The sequence below is a fragment of the Vipera berus genome (genome assembly GCF_964194415.1).
Source record: "Vipera berus genome assembly, chromosome: 1".
Classification (NCBI taxonomy): Eukaryota; Metazoa; Chordata; class Lepidosauria; order Squamata; family Viperidae; genus Vipera; species Vipera berus.
In genome coordinates, this window is record NC_138202.1 from 132,787,143 (window position 1) to 132,812,368 (window position 25,226).

A 25,226-nucleotide genomic window follows, 5' to 3' on the forward strand; every position below is an offset into this window, starting at 1 on the left:
GCAACTTTTATTACCATGAGCTGTACTATTTTAAGCCACTAATGGATGATGAATTAATGCGTTTTAGTTAGGACCTTGGACTTGCATGGATTGTTGTAAATAGGTGTTCCAGTTCATTAGCATAATTGTCATAGATGTTTTAGACCTGAGCTACACTCTTAAATATTTTACATTATAGAGCTGGCCAGAGTTGCTTTCGGTAATAAGATGGGTGGCGTATAAAATAGATAGATAGATAGATAGATAGATAGATAGATAGATAGATAGATAGATAGATAGATAGATAGATAGATAGATAGATAGATGAATAGATAGATGGATGGATGAATAGATAGATGGATGGATGAATAGATAGATAGATAGATAGATAGATAGATAGATAGATAGATAGATAGATAGATAGATGATAGATAGATAGATAGATGAATAGATAGATGGATGGATGAATAGATAGATGGATGGATGAATAGATAGATAGATAGATAGATAGATAGATAGATAGATAGATGATAGATAGTCTCTTCTATTGTTTGTACTGTCCCCCACTGGAGAGCTAACTAATTTTAAGTGAGTTTTGATTTATCTTCTTGATGTAAATATCTATGGAACATTTTAATATAATTTTTATCTTATTAAAGGTAAAGGTAAAGTTTCCCCCGCACATGCGTGCTAGTCGTTTCCAACTCTAGGGGCCGGTGCTCATCTCCATTTCAAAGCCGAAGAGCCAGCATTTGTCCGAGGACGTCTCCATGGTCATGTGGCCGGCATGACTAGACGCCAAAGGCGCATGGAACGCTGTTACCTTCCCACCGTAGTGGTCCCTATTTTTCTACTTGCATTTTTATGTGCTTTCGAACTGCTAGGTTGGCAGAAGCTGGGACGAGTAACAGGCGCTCACTCTGTTACATGGCACTCGGGATTCGACCCACCAAACTGCCGACCTTCTGATCAACAAGCTGAGCATCCTAACCCACTGAGCCACCGCATCCCTATATTTTATCTTATTAGTACAGGTCAAATGATCACAGTAAGATTGTCATCTACTTCCTTACAATGGAGTCATTTGGATTTTCCCTTTGGGATTGGAGGAAGTGTTCCAACCTCAGGGAGAAAGTTCTTAACACGTTCTTTTTCTGCCTTCCTTCCTTGATGGTATTCACAGCCTCTTTTTTTTCAGATGCAATAAAGTGTTAGAAAAATCATGTAAGGGATTTGCTTTATGGGCAAGGGTGGGGTACGAGGAATTTTTGATCCAAAGCCTTTAAAGGGTCTGGTGGTAGTTAATGGATTGAGATAAGACTCCAGCTCCATCCTGTGTGAATTTTGCTGCCTTCCTTTTCAATTCTGATGATTTTTAGCCAATTTTATTGTTAATATTTATTATTTTAATATGTTAAGGTTTTATCTTGTTGCTTTTACTTGATTGTAGACTCTTGGTGAGATGGGCAGCATACAAATTTAATAAACAATATAAATAAAGTTCTTGCCTGAAGGGAAATTTAGACCGAGTTAACCTAGGACCTCAAAGCTTCTTTTTGCTTCCGCTGCACAAAAGTAGAATTAAGAACAGCCTCTCTGCTTGACTACTATGCATATGACCATTACCATTTCCCTTGGATTCATAGTGATAACTTATATTTAGGACATAATCACATGCAACCATTAAAAAAAGTTGGGAGTTTACTGATTATGTACAGATTATATGGAATCAGGCTCTGGCCTTAATAGGTACTCTGTAATGGAATAAAACTTTCTCCGCCTGCACCAAGTTGAACAGGATTCTCTGGACAACTCCTAAAATTTTGCACTTTGGTGCAAAAATGAACTTATGGAATCAAGCAAACCAAACCTTAATCCAGTCTCTAGAGATAAGATGAAGTTAATGTTGGTCTGTGATAGGCCTATTTTGCTAAACTATTTCTAGCCCTATACATATACATATATAGAAATGTTATTCATTCATTGTGTTTTTTAAACCTAGGTTTAAATAACTGCAATTACACTTGGTCTATTACCAGACACAATTTCGTGCTAGTTTTAATCTTAAATGAGTTACCTGCAGCCCTCGTCCTGGCCTGCCTGGACCATACTAATGAATATTGGCAGAGTGTTGGTGCAGTTCTCTTCTCTTCCCTTTGTATTGGGAAAGCATAACATATAGCATGAATCCTAAAATAGACTTCATTATATACAGAAATGGAGAGACAAAGTCCTGGCCTCACCTACATGTTTATCATTTGTAAACTGGCTTGCACAATTGACTTGCCAGTCCACTCTTCTTTTAAATATTAAACAACTTGGGACAAGGTTATATTATAAGCTACTTTCTTCCATATATACACTCTATATATTCTTGAGAAGAACCTCCAATATTTTGCTTTGCTCCCATCAGTTAGGTTGCCTCTTAGGAGAAAATCTTTATGGTAATGGTATTCCAGTTATTAAACAACTCCCGGGAAAGCCTGCCTCATGCTGTCTTTATGGTCTTTGCAAAATCAAATGAAGACCATTGTGTACAAATTCAATAAATGCACACATCTGAATGCATCTGCTAAGATTCCTCATCTGTCCCAGGATTCTAGAATTAATGTTACTTTTATACACAATGATCTCAAAATCCACGGCCATAGTTATTTGCCTACTTCTATATGAAGACAAAAATATACTTATTTTTTCCATATGGAAGCGTAACTTTGGTTAACACCCCAATTGCTCCAATAAAAACTCACGTTGAGAATATTATTAATACTTTTATTGTAGCCTTTTTTTTAACATACTGACTAGAACGCCAGAGTTCAAATATGTTGGATGCTGGTATAAAAATAATCCAATTTTTAGAAATCATTCTTTAGAACTACATTACTGTATAATTAGTGAAGGTTGCAAATAAGATACGATTTTAAATAACACTGTGTGGGAAAATTAAAATAACCAAAACAAATCAGAAGATATGTTCACAGATATGCAAAGCTGAACAAGGTACAATGCAATAATTACAAGTCATTAATGGTCAGTAATTCAGGGTCATCATGGAGAAAAACACAAGGCATGATTTCTCTTTGAAGGTATCACATACAGCTTTGAGCGTGACCTAATAAAAGTAACAAATGTAAATTTTATAACAAAACAAAAGATGGAGATTTCACGTAAAACTAACATTAGGTTCAAACTTTTCACATACTCAGGAGTTAAATTTTTTACAAATGATGTAAGATATTACATGCTTCTCTGGAGAACTTTCTGTGAAGCAAACTAATTTCATAGAAATCAGTGCTTATTATTTTCTTGCAAAAAATATGTGATTTATAAATTTCACAAAGAAAAGCAGGAATAGGCAGTTTTTAATGCAACTGAGATGAGGAGGGCCAGCATACTTGATCACCCCTGAATTAATATGCCCATGCTTATAGATATTTATGTTATCATCAGAAGGCCAGGCCTCCAAGGGAAATAATTATTTGGTTTGATAGAATTTATTCCATATAAGTACATATATTCATAACCTTAAATATTTTCTCAAAATAGTCAAGCTTGCCCTTTGTAAAAAGTAAATAAATAAAACCCAATTAAGGTTTTTAAATATCAGTTTCAGCATACTGATATTAAACAATGATGATTCAAGACGATCACCTGGAAAAATCTGATTATTTCAGCTAAATAAATTAATAATTACTTTGGTTCCCCTTTATGCAGGGAAGGGTTTTTTTGTTGCTTGGCAACAAAATTAAACTCCACAGAGCTTTCACTGTTATCATCTTTGAAGAATACATCTGCAGTGGAAATATGTGCCTATTTATGACAATTTAAGAAATTGTTATGGTTGTCCCCAAGGAAACACCGAGAATGATGGTTGGCCAAAATTATAAAAATTCACTACAGTATATGATACCTGTCCATCTAGTACAAAACCTCAATCTCCAGGATATTAAATGGCAGGATTCACTCAGTAGGTTGAGGGATATAACGACAGGATTCAATTAAGAAATTAGATATTTTGTTTAAACTTGTGGTATAAATTGATGGTGTAAGCAACAGTTCTGTTGTTTAAACTAAGGGAATGACACCGTTCTTGGAAAATGAACATAGACCACAGATGGTTTTTTTTTCCTGTCTAAAAACAAAGTCCCGTTTGAAACACCTTGACCTGCCATGTTGTTTGTGGAGCTATCAAGTAGATGGTTAGTAAGGGCAGTGTTGCTAGTTCATGGTATTATTGACCATCTCTTTGGGTGTATATGTGCAATCCTGATGCAGCACAAATACAATTTGACTTGTGTGCTGAAAGGCTCCCCCACCCCACCCCTTTGGCCCCAGGTTATGTTGTGTTGAATCCAACAATTCACATTTATACTCCATATCAAGCAGGATCAGAATTAGAGTTGGAAGGGATCATGAAGGTCTTCTAGTCCAATCAGCTTTGGGGAAAATCTTCACATAATGAAGGGCTTTCTACAATCTTAAGTTCATCATGCAGTAAATCCCAATATAGAAGGCAGCAATCTGAACAGCATACAGTTCAATATAAATACTGTTAACACATTGTTTCTACATCATTTCATAAATGGAGAAGTTAAAGACTGAAACAAAATGGAAGAAACTGCTTAATACAGTTTTTCCCAACCTGGCGTGTTCCAGGTGTTTTAAGAAAATAATTCTTCTGTTATAGTCTCCGCATAGGTTGAGGAAAAGCTACTTCATCTACTTTGATTGCATATATCAGGGGTGTCAAACTGCCGGTCTATAGGCCGGATGCGTCATGCGGAAGCCGCGCCCACCCCATTGCTGGCAATGGCAAAACCGTCCCGATACGTTGCGCGACGTCACATGACACTGCGAGTTTGACATGTCTGGCATATATGCTGTCAAGTCAGTGTCAATCCTTAGTGATCACATAGAATTTCTCCAAGATGATCTGTCCCTAACTTGGTCCTTCAAGTCTTCCAATGTTGCACCCATTACTGATTCCATCTACCTTGCTATAGGTTGCCCTCTTCTCTTTCCTTCCACCTGTCATTAAACCCTACTTAGTCTATAAACAGAAGAGGACCAATACATGCTTAGATGTACAGATGTGGCTGCTTTAGTTTTATCTTAGCCTCTTGAAATGATCAATTTCCCTAGAAATACCTTGGACAATTGTTATAATTTCTGGATTTCCAACATTATGGCCAGAGATAACATTGTGTCTTTTGATGCCCATGAAGCTTTCTTCCCTATTTTTTTTCTTCTGGATTTTAATTTGAAACAATGAATGTGAAGCTAGTCTGCTCTAAGTAGCATCCTACAAAACAACTTATATTTCTGACAATGTGTCAGACATCAGAGGCATTCTTAATAAACAAATTGGTGAATGGACATACCTCATTGCCTTGCCTTTTGTCTAAAAGAGTATTTTATTACTAGGCCATAGTATGCCCCCAAAATATCACCAGTGCTAAACTGTCTACTCCTCTGATTACTGAATTAGGTATAACCATGGAGGATAGTTCCAGGGATTTCATAGATTATTCCATTTTGAATAGCCAATCCTGGAGTCAAACTGGATGTGGCAGCCTCTGTTGTTCATTTTTTCTTCTGCATCACTGCATATCTTTGTTTACTGTTTTGTACAGTGTTACAGATAGGGAACTACTGCACAAGGTAAGCACAGTCTGCTCCATGTGATTCTGATGGACCAAAGTTGAATTGATCACATGATCTTCTGTTCAATTTGCTCACATTCTGTACTCTTCCAATATAAATGAATAATCTGCACACCTGGTCCTTCACCATTCATGAACTTTCATGATTAAGCTCAAGTTCCACTCAACCATACCTACCACTTGCCACACCTTGACAAAGATCTCTTTTCAGAATAGCACTTGTTTAGAACAAATATTAAAGTTCCCCAACGGGGTTTTTTTTAAAAGATACATAAATAGATCAGGAAATGTTATAAAGAAGTCTATGAGCAATTAAGTCATATACAGTATGAGATTAAGCTGCCTTGCATTATTTCTGTTTGTACATTTTGTGCATTAGTACAAACTTTACATTGTGCAATGATGTAGGACAGGGGTAGGCAACCTCGACTCTTTTATGACTCACGGACTTCAACTCCCAGAATTCCTGAGTTAAAAGAGCCGAGGTTGCCTACTCCTGATGTAGGAGCAACTTTGCAGACCTGGAAAAACTTTGCCAGGATCTGGATAATATAATCTGTTAGAGAAGATTGTATCATATGCAGATGATCGACTATGCCCTCATTCCAAAGGTGCTGTTTCCAAAAAGCAATTGTACTTTCCTGGGTTTTTTTTCTGTGAAAATATTTCACTTCTCATCCAAGAAGCTTCTTCTTCAATAGAACGGAAGAAGCTTCTTGGATGAGAAGCAAAAGGGTTTTCAAAGAAAAAAACCAAGAAAGTCTAGTTGCCTTTTGGGAAAAGCAGATTTGGGACAACTATGACCTGGGTAATTGAGAATCTCTATAGGCAGACCTACATCCTCATTACCTTTAGACATTAGAAAGGAAGAAAAAAATCCACAGAACATAACTAAATATAACTTTTTTGTATCTGGCCTGGAGTGCATAGGGAGTAACGAAGGAGGGCAATGAGTAAAGTAGCACTGGTACAAACCTAACCAAATAACAAGACAGATCATGGGGGAATCTTTTTTTTTCCTTTCTGGAGAGGGATAAAACCCCACCTTGGGTTCTGCATGAGGATCCCATATCTCTAGGCCACATTCCCGTACCCATCTCCACCACTAGGTGAGCAACATGCTGTACGTACCTCCTAGCAGACACCTGGCAACAGAGGAAGGGTTCATTCCATCACATTCATTCAAGCCAGCTTTGCATAAAAAAAGTGGGCAACACAAACCTAGCACACTAGATACTATCTGTAAACACAACACACCCTAATGGCATCAGATTTAGCGTGTCATCCACAGTGTTTGTTAGTTTTGCTTTCACGACCTATTATTACGTTCACATTATGTGACACAATTAGTGGTGAGGACAATACACAGAATGAGCTTCTCCTTTGTCTTTCCCGACAACCAGACGCGTGGACTTGCTTTTCACACCTGCCCTCTTTTCACCGCTCAGCAAGAGCTGGAGATGGCTCCTTGCGTGCCGCTCCTTCCGAGGTTTTCCACAGGTTAAAGTCCCCCTTCTGTACACAGTTGTGACCGAGTTGTCTGATGACGGCATACTTGGGAACACACTGCATACAAAGGTCTCATTTGCCACCCAACTGCCTTTTCCACCCGCGTTAAAAATAATCTCTTCTTCTGCTGTCATCGCTAACGAAGGATGGGTTATATTGTCCAGGGTAGATACAGGAGTGTCGAGATCCTGGAAGACCTGTGTAGGGTGGATAGATTCCATTTCTTTCTAGTTCAGGATTCCTTAGATTAGTTGGCTGAAAGGAGAGAGATTTATATAGAAAAGAAGGAAAGAATAATTCAACACTTGTCAGTTTTTTAAATGGACAGAGCTAAATATTGCACAAATGGGAGTTTCTCTGGCAGGCACTTTTCCCTTCAAGCCTTTCCTTTTCTTTCAGCTTCACCTGGCTCTTTGAGCTCTCGGGCCCAGGCTGAGGAGAAATTTTTAATTGGGGTTTTAAGTATACAGGGTCAATTTAATATTTTTTAATTTGGTTTTTTTTAACTTTTGTATGGTGGATTTTTTAATTTCCTGTAAACCGCCCTTAGTCCTCAGGGAATAGGGCGGTATATAAATGTAACTAAATAAATAAATAAATAAATATACTGCTAGAAACAGAGGGGATTATACCTCTTTGCCATTCTTCTATTGGAAGCCATTCAATAATAATGAACACTGCATTCCAACCCCGTGGGATTTAAAAATTAATATACAGTAAATGGAAAACATTACAGTGTCCAAAACAAAAGAGGAAAGTGGTCAAAGGAACAGGACAAATACATGTATATAAAATCAATGCAACAGTATTCTTTCCATTATTATCTAACTTAGATAAACATCTTTGGGAATCCAATAATGCAAAGGAAATACATTCCTGATTAATGATCAACAACCTGGCGACTAGTTGAAAAGTATTTTAAAATTTAAAAACCCAAAGAAAAGAATTCTAATAGATTTTAGATGCAGGCGAAGCAGTGGATACCTACAACCTGCAATATAGGTAGTCCTCGCCTTACGACCAACAGTCGAGACCAAAATTTCCATTGCTGAGCAAGGCAAGTGAGTTCCCCCCCCCATTTTATGACTTTTTTTGCCATAGCTGTTAAGCAAATCATTCCAGTTGTTAAGTGACTCATGCAGTCATTAAGCGAATTTGACTTCCCTCATTGATTTTGCTTGTCAGAAGTCAGCTGGGAAATTTATAAATGGTGATCACATGAGAGTGCAACTGTTATAAACATACCCTAGTTGCCAAGTGCCCAAATGTTGGTCATGTGACCATGGGGATGCTGCAACAGTCTTAAGTGTGAATACCTGTCATAAGTCACTTTTTTCAGTTCTGTCATAACTTTGAATGGACACTAAATGAATGGTTGTAAGTTGAGGTCAACCTGTATTTGAACATTATTGAAGAAGCTATCATAGCTACCAATCCGAGTCTGTATGAAATACTGTAATACGAGTCATCGCATAACCTTCATTTTGTTCATTTCTCAGTGACTGCTGTATTTTCCTTTTATGTTAAACAATTGATAAGAGAATCCAGCTTTTTATTCTTATGAGTCTCTGAATTATTGCAAAATGCCTATCCTTTCCCAGACATTTATTCAATGTAGGAATATATACCATATAGTAAACATCTGTCATCTGTAAGAGGTTTTTAGTACTCCCGTTCTCCTGCATTTCAATGGTTTCTCTGCTCCAGTCCTGAACACGAGGGTTTTTAGGATATTCCGCATACGGTGACATTTGGAAGTCTCCACTTTTGAAGATGAGTTTGCTTATATCATTTTTATTCTTTCTGAAAAGAAAAATACATTTATCTGCAAGCTAGTTGAGATTGTTTTCTGTCCACTTGGACCTTCCTGATGTTTGCAAAGCTAACTATTGTTTCAACATGCAAGCCAAATTGATCGATAAAGATATAATCGATAGGAACCTTTTCAAAAATTAAAAACTGTTTTTATTTCTTATTAAAGGTAAAGGTAAAGGTTCCCCCGCACATGCGTGCTAGTCGTTTCCGACTCTAGGGGCCGGTGCTCATCTCCATTTCAAAGGCGAAGAGCCAGCGCTTGTCCGAGGACGTCTCCGTGGTCATGTGGCCGGCATGACTAGACGCCAAAGGCGCACGGAACGCTGTTACCTTCCCACCGGAGCGGTCCCTATTTTTCTACTTGCATTTTTACGTGCTTTCGAACTGCTAGGTTGGCAGAAGCTGGGACGAGTAACAGGCGCTCACTCTGTTACGCGGCACTCGGGATTCGACCAGCCAAACTGCCGACCTTCTGATCGACAAGCTCAGCGTCCTAACCCACTGAGCCACCGCGTCCCTTATTTCTTATTAATGTTATTTAAATAGTTTTTTAAAAAAATCAAAGAATGAGACATTTATGGTACTTACTGGCAGCATGTGACTATAAGAGCTATTCCCATGATAAGCAGAAGTCCCCCTCCAGCTGCTGCAATCACGATGGTGATAAGCTGGTAGGCTAAAACAAAGAACAGACCATTTTAAGTGCCATTATTTTTTTTTAGAATAATTAGCAATAAGTGGCTGTCAGTTTCCTGTTCTCTGCAAAATGTCCCTTAGCTGGAAACTCTGACCTATGTTGAAGTCATGGAATGCTTATCTCCATCCAATGGCAGATTCAAGCAACTCAGATCTTGGAGGAAACTGAACGAAAAACAGTTAGACTGAAAGACAATGCGCCCATAACAAACTAATTAAAATATTAGCTTATTATAATGTTGCCTTTGCAAACTTCATTTTCGGACAGTCCAAAAACTTTGGCTAGTTCAAAAGGCTGTAAGGCAATATAGTTTGGGAGTCACATTATTTCAAAACTCCTGCAAAGGCAGACATTCCATTTCTGATCTCAAGTAAATGTTTGGGTCTTGGTTTGGAAGATGAACCAGATTGTCAATCTATCTGAATCATCTAATTTAAGATAACCTTAAGGCTATTATTTTACTTAGGGAGCACTAAAGAAAGGATTTTGGAATGCTATTGGATCAGAATCCCATATTAAGTTCTATCATCTTTCTAGGCATCTGCTGAATTTCTTTTCTTTTTTAAATTGTGTGTTCAGTATTTTTCAGGATCCATCTCAGTGAAACATTTGGGAGCAGCAGCCATATCTTTCAACAAAGCATTTTGTCCAGCTTGAAGGGATTCTGCATCCATACATAAGCTCATTTTCTCCACCACACTGAAAGAATGGCACCAGTCCTCCAATCAGAAGTGGGTGCAAATTTTTGTGACCTTTTGCATAAGCCTTTCAGAAAATGGAAAAATCCACATCCCCGAGTCAGTTGGAGTCAGGTGGCATCCAAATTGAATGAGTAAACAAGCAAATGAATAAATGCAGAAAGGAAGATAAAAGGTGATAAAGTCATAAATATATTATATGAAACATAATATAGTATATATTAAAATGTGTTAACATATATTATATTAAACAGTAACCAAATTTGGAAGAATTGTAAATTTTGAATGCATATTCAATTTAATTATATTTTATATTGATAAATATATATAATGTCTGTTATATTTAAGTTATGTAGGTTAAGATACTTCTGTGGTAAATACTTTCTAAATTGATTGGTTTTATATAATTGTAGGTGATTTATCACAGGTATGCTTATCAGTGATAAAGTACAATGGAAGGAAGTATTAAAATTAAGGAATGCAAATAAAACTAGATAAAATAAGTAAGAACATTGGACTAGATACATACGATTCCTGCAGTTGAATCCCCCCAATCCAAATGGACAACTGAAAAGAAAACAACGGAGACATAGTTTTAGTCTCTTATGTATGACTCCACATCCTCTTCAGCGTGAATCCATTCATCTACAATGGATTGGATGAATAGAGTAAAAAAGTAAAAAGGATCCCTCTCCTGTACATTCTGACGCTAATACTCTGTCTCTTCCCATGAACTGATTCATCTGTGGAGCCGTGGTGGTGCAGTGGTTAGAATGCAGTAATTCTGCCAACTGCCAGCAGTTTGATGCTGACCAGCTCAAGGTTGACTCAGCCTTCCATCCTTCCGAGGTCAGTAAAATGATTGTTGGGGAAAACTTCCTGACTCTGTAAACCGCTTAGAGATGGCCGTGAAGTGGTATATAAGTCTAAGTGCTATTGCTATCTGAGACCCATCACCACCCTATGATCCTGGTTCATTCCTCTAAGAACAACAAACATTGTATAATTTTTTTATTTATTTGTATCCCACCACTGTTTCTACAAATAACTCAAGGTGATGAGCATATTCAACACATCCTCCTCCTCCTCCTATTTTTCTCACAACAACAACCCTGTGAGGTATGCTGCGCTGAGAGGGAATGACTGGCCCAAGGTCACCCAAGTGGCTTTCATGGCTAAGGCAGGACTTGAACTCACAGTCTCCCACTTTCTAGCGTGGTCCTTAACTACTAGAACAAACTGGCAGAAGACCATCTCATTTCCTTCCTGACCCCTCCCTCCTCCATGCAATGGACGTAGGCAGCTAAGGACATCCGGGCTTACGTTCAATACAGTGTACTGAAACCAAGGGAAAGAACAGTTCCATATTTTTCCTACCTCACACAAGTGTCATTTTCAAGTTTATACCCATCTTCACATGCTAAAAATCAGAGAAAAAAAATGATGAATAAAATGCCAATGACCGAAAAATAGATAATTAAGATTCAAAGGAATTAGCTGTACAATATAAAAGGCTTGCTTTTTAAGAAGCCACAATACCTTGTACAATACTTTTTTTCAAAATCAGTTTCAAAGCAGATATGCTACGAGGCAATAAATTTTTTATGAGTTCCATAGACTCAGTTGTGCCAATCTTTTAATTCCCAACAACGACGCTCAGAAAATACAATGTTAAGGACTGTTTAAGGTCATTAAGGAGGTAATTTTTTTAAAAAAAATAATAATAATATCTGTGCAAGTTCTTAAGTCAGTTAAATGTATTTAAACCAACTGACCAGTAGAGGTCAGTATTATTTCACAATACTGGTTGTGATTGAACACTGTATAGCAGACATGTCAAACACAAGGCCCGGGGGCCGGATCCGGCCCGCGAAGTGGTTTCATGCGGCCCGCGAAGCCATCCTGGAAACAGTGAGGGAACGGCCCCCACTGCCTTGGCCCTGGCCCAGAGACCCTCCTTCTGCCGGAGACCCTCAGATCTGTCCCACTCCTGCCCAGGCCCCCATAGGCACCCTTGATGCCAACGATGTAGAGCTGGCCACGCCCACCCCGTAAGCCATACGCACTCTAGCCACGCCCACCCCGTAGGCCACACCCACCCCGGCCACACCCACCCGGCACCTTGAGGGCAACCGCAATGCTGATGCGGCCCTCAATGAAATTGAGTTTGACACCCCTGCTGTATAGGAAAATACAAAAAAAAGTCAACAACCTTATAGGTAGGAAATAAACATAGATAAAATATATAAATGGCTCCGACTCATATCTTTGCTTAGTCTTTCAATGGTGTCTTTCAATTTCAACTGAGATATAGGCACTTATCAGAATGACCAACATTTGAAAAAAAAAATCTGGGATCCTGCACTATGGCAGACCTGAAATCAATTAATGAGGAGAGCAGCATCTACTCAGATAATTATTACAACATTCCCCAATTAAGCAGCTAGTACAGTATGAGTATGTGATCCTTGGTGCTCTCTGAGCTTGGTTTTCTTTTCTTGCAGATCTTTCAGTAACAGTGCACTGATGATGTTACCTAGTTTGGATAATGAAACATCTGCAGGAAAACAACCAAGCTCAGAGAGCACCAAGGACCCCACAGTTCAGCCCTGAGCTACAGATGTTCTGTCGGTACTATTTGACTAAAGCATATGCTTTTCAGTTCAATCCTTTTTTCTTCTGATCATTCCAAACACTGATGGTGAAATTGGATAATGAAATCTGTAGAAGCAAAAAAAACGAGCTCAGAGAGCACTCCACAATTCATTCCGTGATCTACAGATTATTCTCTTCTATTCGTACTGATGGCAAAAATTCATTTAGTTCCTATAATAAGATATTCCCTTTGAGTCATTATCATTGATCCTTGCTTCTCCATACAGTAAAGTCATTCCTTGGAGAAATCCCCACAACCCACTGGAAGAGGAGACCCATGTTAGTGTATTGTAACAGACCAATTAAGAGGACTCTGGTAGCGCCTTTTCTGACTAATAAATTTATCTAGCCTTTCTGCCACTTACAGCTACAAAGCTCATGCTTTTTAATAAATATTTGCAAAATAATATCAGCAGCATGATGACCAAGTTGCCAGAATTATTCATTGGAAACTTTGCCAGAGGTTTCAATCTGAATGTAGTAAAAACTACTGGGACCATCAAGTTGAGAAGATTTTGGAAAATGAGTGGGTTAAGATCCTATTGGAATTTAAGATCCAAATACACTGGCATCTTGTTCATAACATGCCTGGTACAACAGTCATTGGAAAAAAGAAAATCTGGTTATTGATGCTGCTTTACTGGGTGATGCTAAGATTGAGGATTGGAAATTGGGGAAAAAATATGAAATACTAGGACTCACAGATCAAAGTTGAACACATAGAAAATGAAATATGTTGTTATACCCATTGTGATTAGAGCCTCAGAGGCCTCAATATTTAAAAGAACTACCTTGATATCTGGAAATATTGAATTTTTCAGATAATGAACACCCTGATTTTTTTAAAAGACAAAACAAAAAAACCTTACTCTGCTTGGAACTGCCAATATTCTTAGACACGGCCTCAATAACTTTTTAGATCCTTAGTTAGGACTTGAATTATTAAGTTTCTACCAGTCTTAGTCTGTGAATCTAATTGTAGATTACTCTTATATAATATCCAAACTCAATTATAGTTTATTTAACAAATCATACTTACAAAACCTGGCTTTGCTTGATTTGTATACATGGAGCCAGCATGGGAGCTGGCTGGGGAATTCTGGGGGTTGAAGTCCACACATCTTAAAGTTACCAAGGTTGAGAAACAATGGTCTAGAATATTTATTTTAGACCGTATTTATGTGAGTAATCAAGGAGTTGTATAAAGTATTCTTGGATCCCATAAAAGTATTTTTATGGAGCCCATAAAAATATTTTCCCTAACAGGCTGGATTAGATCCAATTTCATTGCAGTATCTCAGATATGCATTTTTCTGATTTTCTGTTTTTTGTTTGAAATTGAGATTAATAGAAGAGATTGCTATGGCTACAATTGCAAATTTAAAAAAATGGAGTCACATTGCTGAAGTCTAGATAACATTTGAAAATGTATCTGTATTATTGTTTAGTCAGCATGAAATTAAATGCCCCTGAAGATGCACAGAGGGTAAAATTTTGTTTTGCAGCAAATGGAACTCATTCTGATAGAACCTCCAGTAAATGGCATTGGCTCCAGTTGTGGATTATTCACTTTGGGGGACGAAAACAATTCATACTTTTCAAACAACATAAAGGATCCACTGAAAGAGCTGAGCATAAAGATCAATTGACTTTTTTACTTCCCTAGAAAATTAGACAAAACAAAGGCAGAAACAACTGCACAATGTAATTTTTTAAAAAAATAATTTTCATTACAGGCATAGCAGACTCCTCCCTGGACTGCTCCCTTTTATTTTATTTATTTTTCTGGCTGTGCAAAAAGATAATACTATTGCTTCACAAAGAGCGGGCAGAACACATTATCCCCAGTATCTCCACTCTAGTTAAATAAAAGACTGAGAAACTCAGTAAGCACTTAATACTTATTCAGAGAGCAGAGTTCCTTAGCATGCGTAGAAAGGCAAGGAATTGTGTTGATCTGCATAAAATCCTTTGAACTGGAACCAAAAGATTAAAGAGCAATCCCAGCCACCTAACTGTGTAAAGCACAATACCTCTGCATGAATGATCCAGCTTGTTATATTTGAAGTATCCAGGTTTGCACTGGCAAACGGCAATGCCATCCAAGTCTACACACACAGAAGTCTCTTTGTCACATTCCGGATCTTTATGTTTACATAGACCACCAACTAAAAAGAGAGAAAGAGGGAGAGGGGACATTTGCAGTGTTATAATTTGCTTGGAAAGGGGGGAAAAAGCATCTTTACTGGATTTTTGCTTTGCGATTACAACTTTTACTTGATTCTATACCTAGCTTCCCTTTTAAGATGTCATTGTAAAAGACCAAGCAAAATTATGCTCATTCATCTCTCAAAGAAGAAAAATAAAACTCATCTTGTTTTCTTTCAAGATATACCGATAAAGCAAAAATCACAGCTGGGAGGGCAGAATTTTTGATATCCCCAAATGTCTTCTTGTCTTTATCTAAACTGTACATAACTAAGAGTCCCATCCAAAGAAAAACAACTATAACCAGGGCTTTTTTTCTCATAGAACGCTCAGAACAGCCTTCTGGCACCTTTTTTTTTTTTCAAAAAAAGCTCCCTCTATTGGCTTTCCTAAGCCTATTGCAGGGCTAGGCAATCTTGGCTCTTTTTTATGACTCGTGGACTTCAACTCCCAGAAATCCTGAGCCAGCCATGCTGAAGGGAAAGGGAGAGCTGAGCCATGCTGGCTCAGGAATTCTGGCAGTTGAAGTCCTTGAGTCATAAAAGAGCCAAGGTTGCCTACCCCAGCACTAGAGGAGGACATTAAAATTATTTACAGGGTTACTCCTTTAGGAACTAAACTTTTAGAATCTAAAACAGCTAATTCAAAAAAGCCAACAGGAAAGAACCTCACATTTTTCATCTGCTTCTGTTTTTTGGAAGGTAAAATTAGATAAAATAATAAAATAATCTGTTTCCTATGTTAACATCTCTGCAATGAAATCAATAAAGATAACAGGAAAGAAATGAGAAACATTTTTCTCAATGTAATATGTCTAATTTAGCTGATGCTAGAAAAATAGTATCTTTTCTACATACTCTTGAAAACTATTTTGAATCTAACCATCTATTACAACTAAACCACTTTAAACAATTCTTAAGAATGAAATATTCTTAATTTAGACTTTACTTTTACTGTTTGGACTGTTGTGTGTTTTGAAAAATAGATTATTTAGAATCTACTTAGGTTGGACTTCAGTCTTTAAAAAATCAACCTAGTATATACATAACAATATATGATGTTTTCCATGGTGAGCTTAACATCAATAACAACATTTATTAAAAAGGCTAAAATAATTTCTGGTGGTATTATCTGTACATTAACATTTTGTTTAGTCACAATCTTTCACTTTTCACATTCTGGACAAGCAGTGGTCATGTATTCTAGCAAAAGATGTTACATATGTGCATAAGCGTAGTCAGTAGCATATGCCTTTTTAAAAATATCAAACATGCAAAGAAACAAAAATAAGTCCAAAATATCTGTATTACATCCAGAAATGCCAACTTTGCAACCAATATTTCTCATGCATAACTATGGCACCCTAAGGATACCTACATACATGCAAATGCTTCTCTGGGATCAGTAACGCAGCAGGGATTGCTTTTTCCTTCCAGTAACATATACCTAAAACCAGTTTATTGCATTTGGCAATTGTACTAAAAAAAATCTCATTGTCAACCAATATAATTCATTTAATTTGAAATCAAGTGAAAATTTGATTTAAATTATTTTATTAAAACAAATTAATGGCAATTCTTTTATAAGAAGTTGCCTCAAACAAAATGAGTTTGACATGCCTGCTCTAGATAGTTGAATGCTCTAAAATAAATTCTAGACCAGGCCTGTACATGCAGCCTACCAAGCACCCTTGGACAGAGAACAGACTTTTTTTAAAAAAAAAAGTAATAAAATCACCACCACTGCCCTGAAAGTCATGTTGCCTAGTGCCTCCATGGCTTACCATGACCACGAGCTCCAACACTCTAGATGCTCCTCTAGTCACCAAATCATTGATTAGCCCACCAGCATTCCTTTGCAGACCACAAAGATTTTTAATTTATCAGTTTGGGCCTTTCCCTTCTACAAGTTGCACAGATCTCTTCTAGATTTTCCTCTTGCCTTTCCGAGTTAACTCCTTGGTCTGTCATTGAGCAAGAATTGACTTTGTAGGGAAGCATATTATCATTTGATGTATATTTAACATATGTTCTACCTTTATTTACTGATTATATAATATTTGTATGCAATCCACATGGCGAGGTTTGGGGCAACTTACAATAGAAAAAATATATTTTTAAAATCATAAGATTAAAGCATAAAAGCAGGGCTTTTTTCTCATAGAACGCTCAGAATGGCGTTCCAGCACCTTTTTTTGCACACACACGCACGCACACACACACACACACACAAGCTTTTGCACAAGCTATGGTACTCCCTCTATTGGCTTTCAAAAGCCTACTGGCTTTTGAAAGCCAATAGGAATTGCTGCTGTGTGTGCTAAAAGACCTGGCCGGCAAACGTTACACCAGCAAGTTGTCTGCAGCGAAGGCGAGTAGGCAGGAACTTTGCATCCCTCCCTGCTGCCCAACTACACCATCTCAACTAGGTAAGTAAGAGAGGACAAGGAATGGGAGGTGGGTTCTGCGGAGTCCATGTGTACTCCTTCCTTGTGCTCACCCATGTCAGCCAGGCTGGTGGTCTACCTGGTGCCGGACCTGTGCCACCGTCGCCTCACCCTGCGCACCTAAGTGGCCACCCTGCTGTTGTGATTCAGGGTCAGCCTGTGGGTTCGGCATTTGGGTCGGACGACTCAGAGGAGGAGGAGGAGGGTGTTGGAGAGCTTGCTGAGGGGGTTGGAGAGCTTGCTGATGAGAGCCCTCAGCCAGGCCCCTCCCACCTGATCACGACGCAGACCCAGCTGTGTGAGCCTGACAGCGTGGATGAAGATGACCCACAGCTGGCCCTGTTCAAGGACGCCCGACGCAGGAGGCAGTCAATCAGGAGTAAACAGAGGAAGGCAATGGGGCACCTTGGAAGGAGGCAGAGAGAAGCCATGCCCTGAACTGTATAAAAGGGGAATGCGTGGGAGGGCTGGTTTGCTGAAGGCAACCGTTTGAATAGTTCCTGTTTCATGGTTCGTGTTTGCTCTTTTTGCTCTGTTTATGTTTTTATGTTAATAAATTTGGCAGGCTTAGTTCCAGCCTCTTGCCTTCTTGTAAAAGGGGTTGTCCCTGCCTTATCTGCAGGGCCGGTAGCAGGCTGGTACAGAACACCTGCATTGCCTGGCCCGCCCCGCCTCCGCCGCCCACCCCGTGCAGCCCCGCCATATAGAGCGAGCCCTGCTGCTCCCACAGTACCAGCCGCGCTGGCTCCTGCCCCGGGGGGCAGCCTGCCGTCAACACCCCTCGCACCCGTGACCGCAGCAGCGCTGCCCCCCTGCCCCCCCACCTGTGCCTGCCAAGATGAGAGTTCCGGCACTTTTTTTATAGAAAAAAAGCACTGACTATAACAACTAAAACAACTATTTTGCTGCCAAGCACAATAGGCATTAAAATAAGAAGTTTAACTGAAATGAACTTCTTCTCTATTAACACTTTTCCTGAGGATGAGACTACAGAAGATTTCTTTGCTCTTCTCTGAGTTTGAATCATTCCTATTTTTTTGTGTGAGATTTTAGCACACAGTGTCAGTTAGGCTACTTTTAGAGATAGGAAATGTTATGCCTCACTGATTTTTTTTCCCTTCTTCTTTTTATTATATTATATATACCCTATGAGAAAAACTCACACTAAAGCTTTACATCTTACCTTGGCAATTTTCTACATTGGTATTTTGGGTTTTTATTTTTCTGACATGTATTTTCTCTCCCATGTCTTTCATGAGGTGCCAAGCAGACTATAATCCTTTTCATAAAGAATCTCAACTGCAATTGTGTGATTACAGTAGTGCTTTAACAGACTGCGGATCTCCACCAACAGATTAACACTCTTGAAAAATCTAACTAATCTCAATGTCTTTGTAACTGCTATATTTTTTGGTTTTTCTAAATGTATCCTCCCTGTTATTTGGTTCCCATCACTGTGCTCAGGTCATTTTAACAAGTTCAAACATTGAATCTCTGGGATGAAAAGCCTCACATACAATGACAACTTTTCCGTGTATAGAGTACTTTTTAAAATGAGACAAATTACACAGACAAATTACAGCTTTGCATTCCAGCCCCTAGACGTTTTGAGACATCTCCAGCTTCAACCAAGACAGCTACAAAGAAAATGTTTTCTTTGTTGTAAATAAAATTGCTTCAAAACCCCTTTTCATTTCCTTTTTTAAAAACTCTGCAATATTTACCTCTATAGAGCTGGGTCAGGTTAGAGATGAACTGGCAGGGCAGGGTGGGAGCTTTGCAGGCTCGGATCCGGCTTTGCACTGTGCCAATTACTTCAGAAAAGGTGATATTGGAAGCCATGGAAAAGGTGCTCAGTATGGATATTTGAACACCACCTTCCTGCCTGAAGAGAGAGAGAGAGAGCGATTTAAAGTTATCTCCTCTTCCTCCAATTGTGGAAGGGTAACCTAGAAAATTTTGAATTAGATCATTGGAAATGTTGTCTACAGAAAAAGAAGTGTCCCACTCTTGGGAAGACCTTCTTGAGTATATATTAAAAAGCCATCTAAACAGCAGCCACTCATCAAGACACATCAAGAAGGAGGGGAGGAAGAGATCGGATCTTACGCCAGTTCTTTCACTGTGGTATGCTCCTTACCTTGAGGCTTTAACCGTTGAAGTGTAATAACCAGGAAATGTTGAAAGGGATTCGTTCAGCTGAAAACAAGAAAAAAAAAAGAAGTTCAACGAAGAATTTTAAGCTTGGCAACTGTGCCTTGAACCCAGGACTCATTCAGGACACAATACAGCCAAGCAACTGCCAATGGCATTAAGTTGCCTTCTTATAGCTTGTCCATTTCTTCCTTTTCTCTCTGAGGCCTGAAACCATCAGGAGGTTTTACTAAAATTTCCACAAGTGGCCTCACAAGATATTTAAAGAAGAATTAGTGTACTTACCAGGTTTATGATAACTCCTTCAATTTGATGTAGCTCTGAATATGTCCCTCCAGTTGTATTAAACGTTAGTGGAAAGTGACCGACAAATGTCCTTACTGAAGATGAGAGGAACATGTTGTTAGATATTACTAAGACTAGATCCCATAACTGTAACGTTAATGTAATAATCCTTCCCAAATGTCATAAGTTAGGCTTAGATCTGAAGTTCAAAGTCAGCTGTACTGCCAAGAAGTCTCCTGACTATTATATAATCAAATTGACAATATCAGAAGTGTAATATATAAGACAATGTAATACCACTTACAGTGACAAATTAAGATCACTAATCAGCAAAATGAAGTTAAATGTATTTCTGGCAGGAAAAAAATATTTTACAATTACAATATTTTAGCTATTATTATTATTATTATGCTCCTTGGCTCTTACCCAAATTGCATTTTCCTTTTCCCATCTGATAGCCCAGGGAACAAATGCATTGGAATGAACCTTGCACATTAGTGCATGTAGCCATTGGTGGACAAGGATTAGACAGGCATTCATCGACATCTGCAACAGAAGAGAGACAAAGGGGTAAAATGGTCATTGTAGAATTGTAGAATGGTTTTTCTAGAATAACCATCCAATAGACGATCCAATAGAAAGCAGTTGATCCAGGGTGAACAGAAACAAATGAATTATGATAAAGTGAATGAGTGGACCATACATACACTCATACAAATGTTGATGAGATCACTGAATTTCTGTGACATAATCTAAGGGATTTGAATTGGGCAGAACCTAATGAGATACACTGTAGGTTACTTACTTTGGAACTAGCAAAAGGTCAGCTGAAGATTCAGCCTTCTCCCAGCTCCAGATGGAAAAGGAAGCTTTAGAGGGATTAATCACTTGAGCAAAAAAATGTTTATGCCAATAGGCTTGAGCAGATAAAATGAAATGTGATGTCATTTACAGAAGAACTGGGTTAGGCCTGCTTGCTGGTTTGTACAATTATCAAATTATCAAATCATTTTCTTGCTGGTTATAGCACTACTTTCCACTTCTCAGATACTGGGATACCTCAAGTTGTGCCTGGTATTGTACGCATTTATTGTCTGGAAGATAGCCTGTGACAGCTGGTAATAATATGGGCCACTTGGTGTTAAAGACAAAGCTTCTCTTCTCAAACAATTAACTTAAAATAGACCTCAAGTACTCAAAATTGTGATTTCAGATTACATGGTGATTACATGAATTTTGTAATGGTGACTGCCTATTGCAAATATTTATTTTGAGACTTGAGCACTTATGCAACAAAATTAGTTTCAGGAATGGTAGATAATAAAAAATAAAAAAAAATAAAAAGGAGCTCCTGTGGATTTTACTCTGCTAGTTGTTGCTGACATAGTCGATAGTGCTCATTTCCGTTTCAAGGCCAATGAGCCAGCGTTGTCCGAAGACGTTTCCACAGTCATAGAGCCAGTATGATGTCACAGAGTGCTGTTACTTTCCCACTGTAATGGTACCTATTTATCTAGTTGCATTTGCAAACTGCTAGGTTGGCAGGAGCTGAGGCAAGCTCTCTCCGCTGTGCTACGCTCGGATCTCGAACCTGGGCTATTGGCTTTCCAACAAGCCCAGCTTTTTAACTGCTGAGCCACTGTGCTGCCCTATGGTAGATAATATACTCTGAGATTTCTTTTCACCTTTTTTGACTTAAATTGCATATGCCTCTGTGATTACAGAAAAGAGTCAGCATTTCTACCATTACTTAGTAATATGTTGAAGGGTTTCTTTGCATATTTGCTGCTATTTGCTTTTAAGAAACTGACCTACAAATAATTAATTTTGGTCTGGTCTTTTCATAGCTTTTCCTTCCCCATTCTGATCTCCATGAAATTCAAATACTTTTTGTAATCTATTCAAAATACTCCCATTCCAGGATGCAATTATCTACCGCAAGTTAAATTCATTTTTTCAGGCCAATGTTGTTACCAACATTTGCAAACAAAATTACCTTTTCCATAGAGAGTTGGAGATATCTTTGAGCTTTCTAGATTCACAGTTGTGGTTGGTCTGGAAGGAACCAGTGAAGCAGGAAAAGACTGAACAGTGGTTTTGTGAGAAGTTAAGGTGTAGGGAGAAGAGGTAATAACAATCCCGGGCACTTTGGTTTTCACAGTAGTTGTACTGCTCTTTTCCATCATTTTTGTGGGAATTCCAGTGGAAGATATTTTAGTAGGAGAGGGAAATGGAACCGTTTGAAGTTTTGTAGTGAGCAAATAATTCATGGTTGATGCTGACGTAGGCAGTCTTCCAGGTGTGTATGTTATTTCTGTAGTTTTTTTGCCCATGGTTACTGTTGATGAAGGGAAAGTATCCTTTTGAGGGATTGTATGCAACAGTACAGCCGTAGTTGCTTTTGCTGGCTCAGAAGTAGTGGTCATTTCCTGGAAATATGGTGAAGAGGTAGTTGTAATGGGTTCATTCTCAATACTGATTCCCGGGAGAGTAAGTGTCTGTCCCTTTGTTTCCTCTTGGGAAGTGCTTCTTGGAGAAGAACGGTTGGCAGGCTGCTCAGTAATTTCAGTCAGAAGAGAAGTCCCAGTTGCCCTCAGAACAGTGTTGTTCGCCAATGCATACACCATTGTCGGGTGGCTGTATTCACCATGGGAACTTCCTGTTGTGCGTAGTTCTGCTCCAGTTGTTCCTTCAGGCTCAGTCATAGAAACACTGGTTTCAAGACTTTCGCTGGGCTCTAACAACGATGGTGTTGGAGAAAGTGAAGGCAGCACAGAAGGAAAGAAAGGCAATGTGGGTGGTTCTGTGGATGAGAACATGGGTGAAAACGTCATTAGAGATGTGGGTGGAGATGATGATAATGGTAACGGGAAAGCGGAAAAAGAGGATGGGACAGAAGACTTGGCTGAGAAAAACAAAGTGGATGGGTGAACTGGTGGAAGTGAATCCTGCTCTGACAGCCTTGTAGAGGAAGATGAAAATGACAAGCTGCCAGTAGATGCAGATTCTGATTCTGAGTAATACTGAGCTGTGTCTGGTTCACTCACTGTAGAAGAATACTCTGATGTTTTCAGGGAATGGACTGCCAAGGGTTCTGTTGAGTTTTCAGAAAAATCCATGTCACTTGGAAAGAAAGACTGAACTGACTCGGAAGCGCTGGATATTTCCGCAGGGTAAGTCGAACTTCCTGAGGAGTCAGCTGATGTGCTGTTGTTTGGAAGAGACAGCAATGTCCTTTCTCCACCCTTGGCAAAGGTAGTTAATATGTATGTGCTGTCAGTATGAGAAACAGAGGTCTGTTTCCCAAAGTCAGTGCTACTCATTGGCTGATATTCTGTTCCAGTGTCTGAAAGAGAAACAAATCGTGATTAACTATTGAGATAAACTTCCTATTCATAAGGTAAAAATGAAAGAAGTGATGGCTTAAGGTACAGTTCAAAATAAATTCCACAATCCTGGAACTTCTACTTCCTGGTTTACTGGCTCAAAGTATTCCAAACGAAGGAAAGGATGACCTTATTACACTGCCTGCTTTCTTTGTCAGGTCCTTTGTCTCACTATCTTCTTAGGTAGGGACTTCTGAGATCTGTATGTTTTGTGAGTCACCTGAAAACACGGATAGCAAGGATGAGCTAGGACATGGCTAGACTTTACTATTCCACAGTATGTGAAATGTCAAGGTATTCACACTGATCGTCATCGGTCTTTGTATAATGGCTTTACCATGGCACGCTCTCCTTCTGAATCCTGTCATACCTTCTGAGACTCAAGTCAATGCTTTCCAAGTCTATTACAATAAAGGTAAAGGTAAAGGTTCCCCCGCACATGCGTGCTAGTCGTTTCCAACTCTAGGGGCCGGTGCTCATCTCCGTTTCAAAGCTGAAGAGCCAGCACTTGTCCGAGGACGTCTCCGTGGTCATGTGGCCGGCATGACTAGACGCCAAAGGTGCACGGAACGCTGTTACCTTCCCACCAGAGTGGTCCCTATTTTTCTACTTGCATTTTTACGGGCTTTCAAACTGCTAGGTTGGCAGAATCTGGGACGAGTAACAGGCGCTCACTCTGTTACGCGGCACTCGGGATTCGACCCACCAAACTGCCGACCTTCTGATCGACAAGCTCAGCGTCCTAACCCACTGAGCCACCGCGTCCCTACAATAAATAAGACTAATAATGTATAAGTAGAAGCAGAACGACTATAACCAAAGAAGGCAAAGATAATAACCAAAAGTAATAGGTGCCTTGGGTGCAATTCCAAAACATTTCGAGTAGCACTTACACACTATCAGCATTGACAAAATCACACTGATAAGTTGCAAAAGGCAGCTTGACTTGGAAGAGACTTGGAACAGCTTCTTACATCCTGTGACAATGCCTTTAACACCGTCAAACAACAATATCTGCCTATCCCGGGTCCTTGGGAGAAGGACTCAATAGGTGAACCAAAATGCCAAATCCAGTCTAAACATCTGGCTGACTCTACAACAGCCATAACAGTAGAATGCTACAAAGTAGTCTGCCTTCCAGAATACTACTATAGGTGAAAATTCTGGGACTTAAGGCATCTATGGAAAAATGGATTGTGGAAGCTGTATTTCTTGGACTAGCTGTGGCTGGTCAAAGTCTCAGATAGCACCCTCCAGCTGCTTTGACCCATTTCCTAAAGAAAAGAAACCAGGAGCTCAGCTTGGAACCTTATGCATACAAAACATGTCCTAAGAACCTATGGATTACCCTATAAAGAAGAGGCCCTTTCCTTCCAGTTACATAAAGGAGTCCAAGCCAAGGAAAATAATACTGTATACTATTTTAGAATGAACTGTCTGGTATACAAATGTATTCTTCTTGGTGCCGAAAAATTCAGGAACTACACAGTTAGCCAAAAGATTAATGCATTATTAGTAAGACCCCAGCTTAATACTGAATTATTAAGACCCTAGCTTCAGTTATTTAAAAAAATATCCTGTGAGAGAGCAATAGCAAACCATTTCCATATTATTGGCAAGAAAATAAGATGATGTCATCAGGAGTCAGGTTTGACTCAAAAGCATCTTTACTTTAAAAGCTTTGGCATATCTGTTAAGAAAAAAAGTCTTATTGCACTTTTTTTCATTATA

At 38.9% G+C, this 25,226-nt stretch overlaps 1 protein-coding gene across 1 annotated transcript in view; it reads right to left on the bottom strand.

Moving 5' to 3' along the window:
• Positions 1–6,143: 6,143 nt before the first annotated feature.
• Positions 6,144–25,226, bottom strand: part of LOC308674360 (protein HEG homolog 1-like) — a gene marked incomplete at its 5' end in the record, with an annotated part of 29,960 nt that continues 10,877 nt past the window's right edge. Inside the window, 11 exons of the mRNA XM_081338774.1 lie at positions 6,144–7,406; positions 8,780–8,954; positions 9,555–9,642; positions 10,891–10,928; positions 11,739–11,781; positions 15,050–15,184; positions 19,395–19,555; positions 19,811–19,869; positions 20,110–20,204; positions 20,536–20,655; positions 22,106–23,455. Of these exons, the coding sequence (XP_081194900.1) occupies positions 7,257–7,406; positions 8,780–8,954; positions 9,555–9,642; positions 10,891–10,928; positions 11,739–11,781; positions 15,050–15,184; positions 19,395–19,555; positions 19,811–19,869; positions 20,110–20,204; positions 20,536–20,655; positions 22,106–23,455 (2,414 nt within the window). The 3' untranslated portion in view covers positions 6,144–7,256. The remainder of the gene's footprint in view (positions 7,407–8,779; positions 8,955–9,554; positions 9,643–10,890; positions 10,929–11,738; positions 11,782–15,049; positions 15,185–19,394; positions 19,556–19,810; positions 19,870–20,109; positions 20,205–20,535; positions 20,656–22,105; positions 23,456–25,226) is intronic.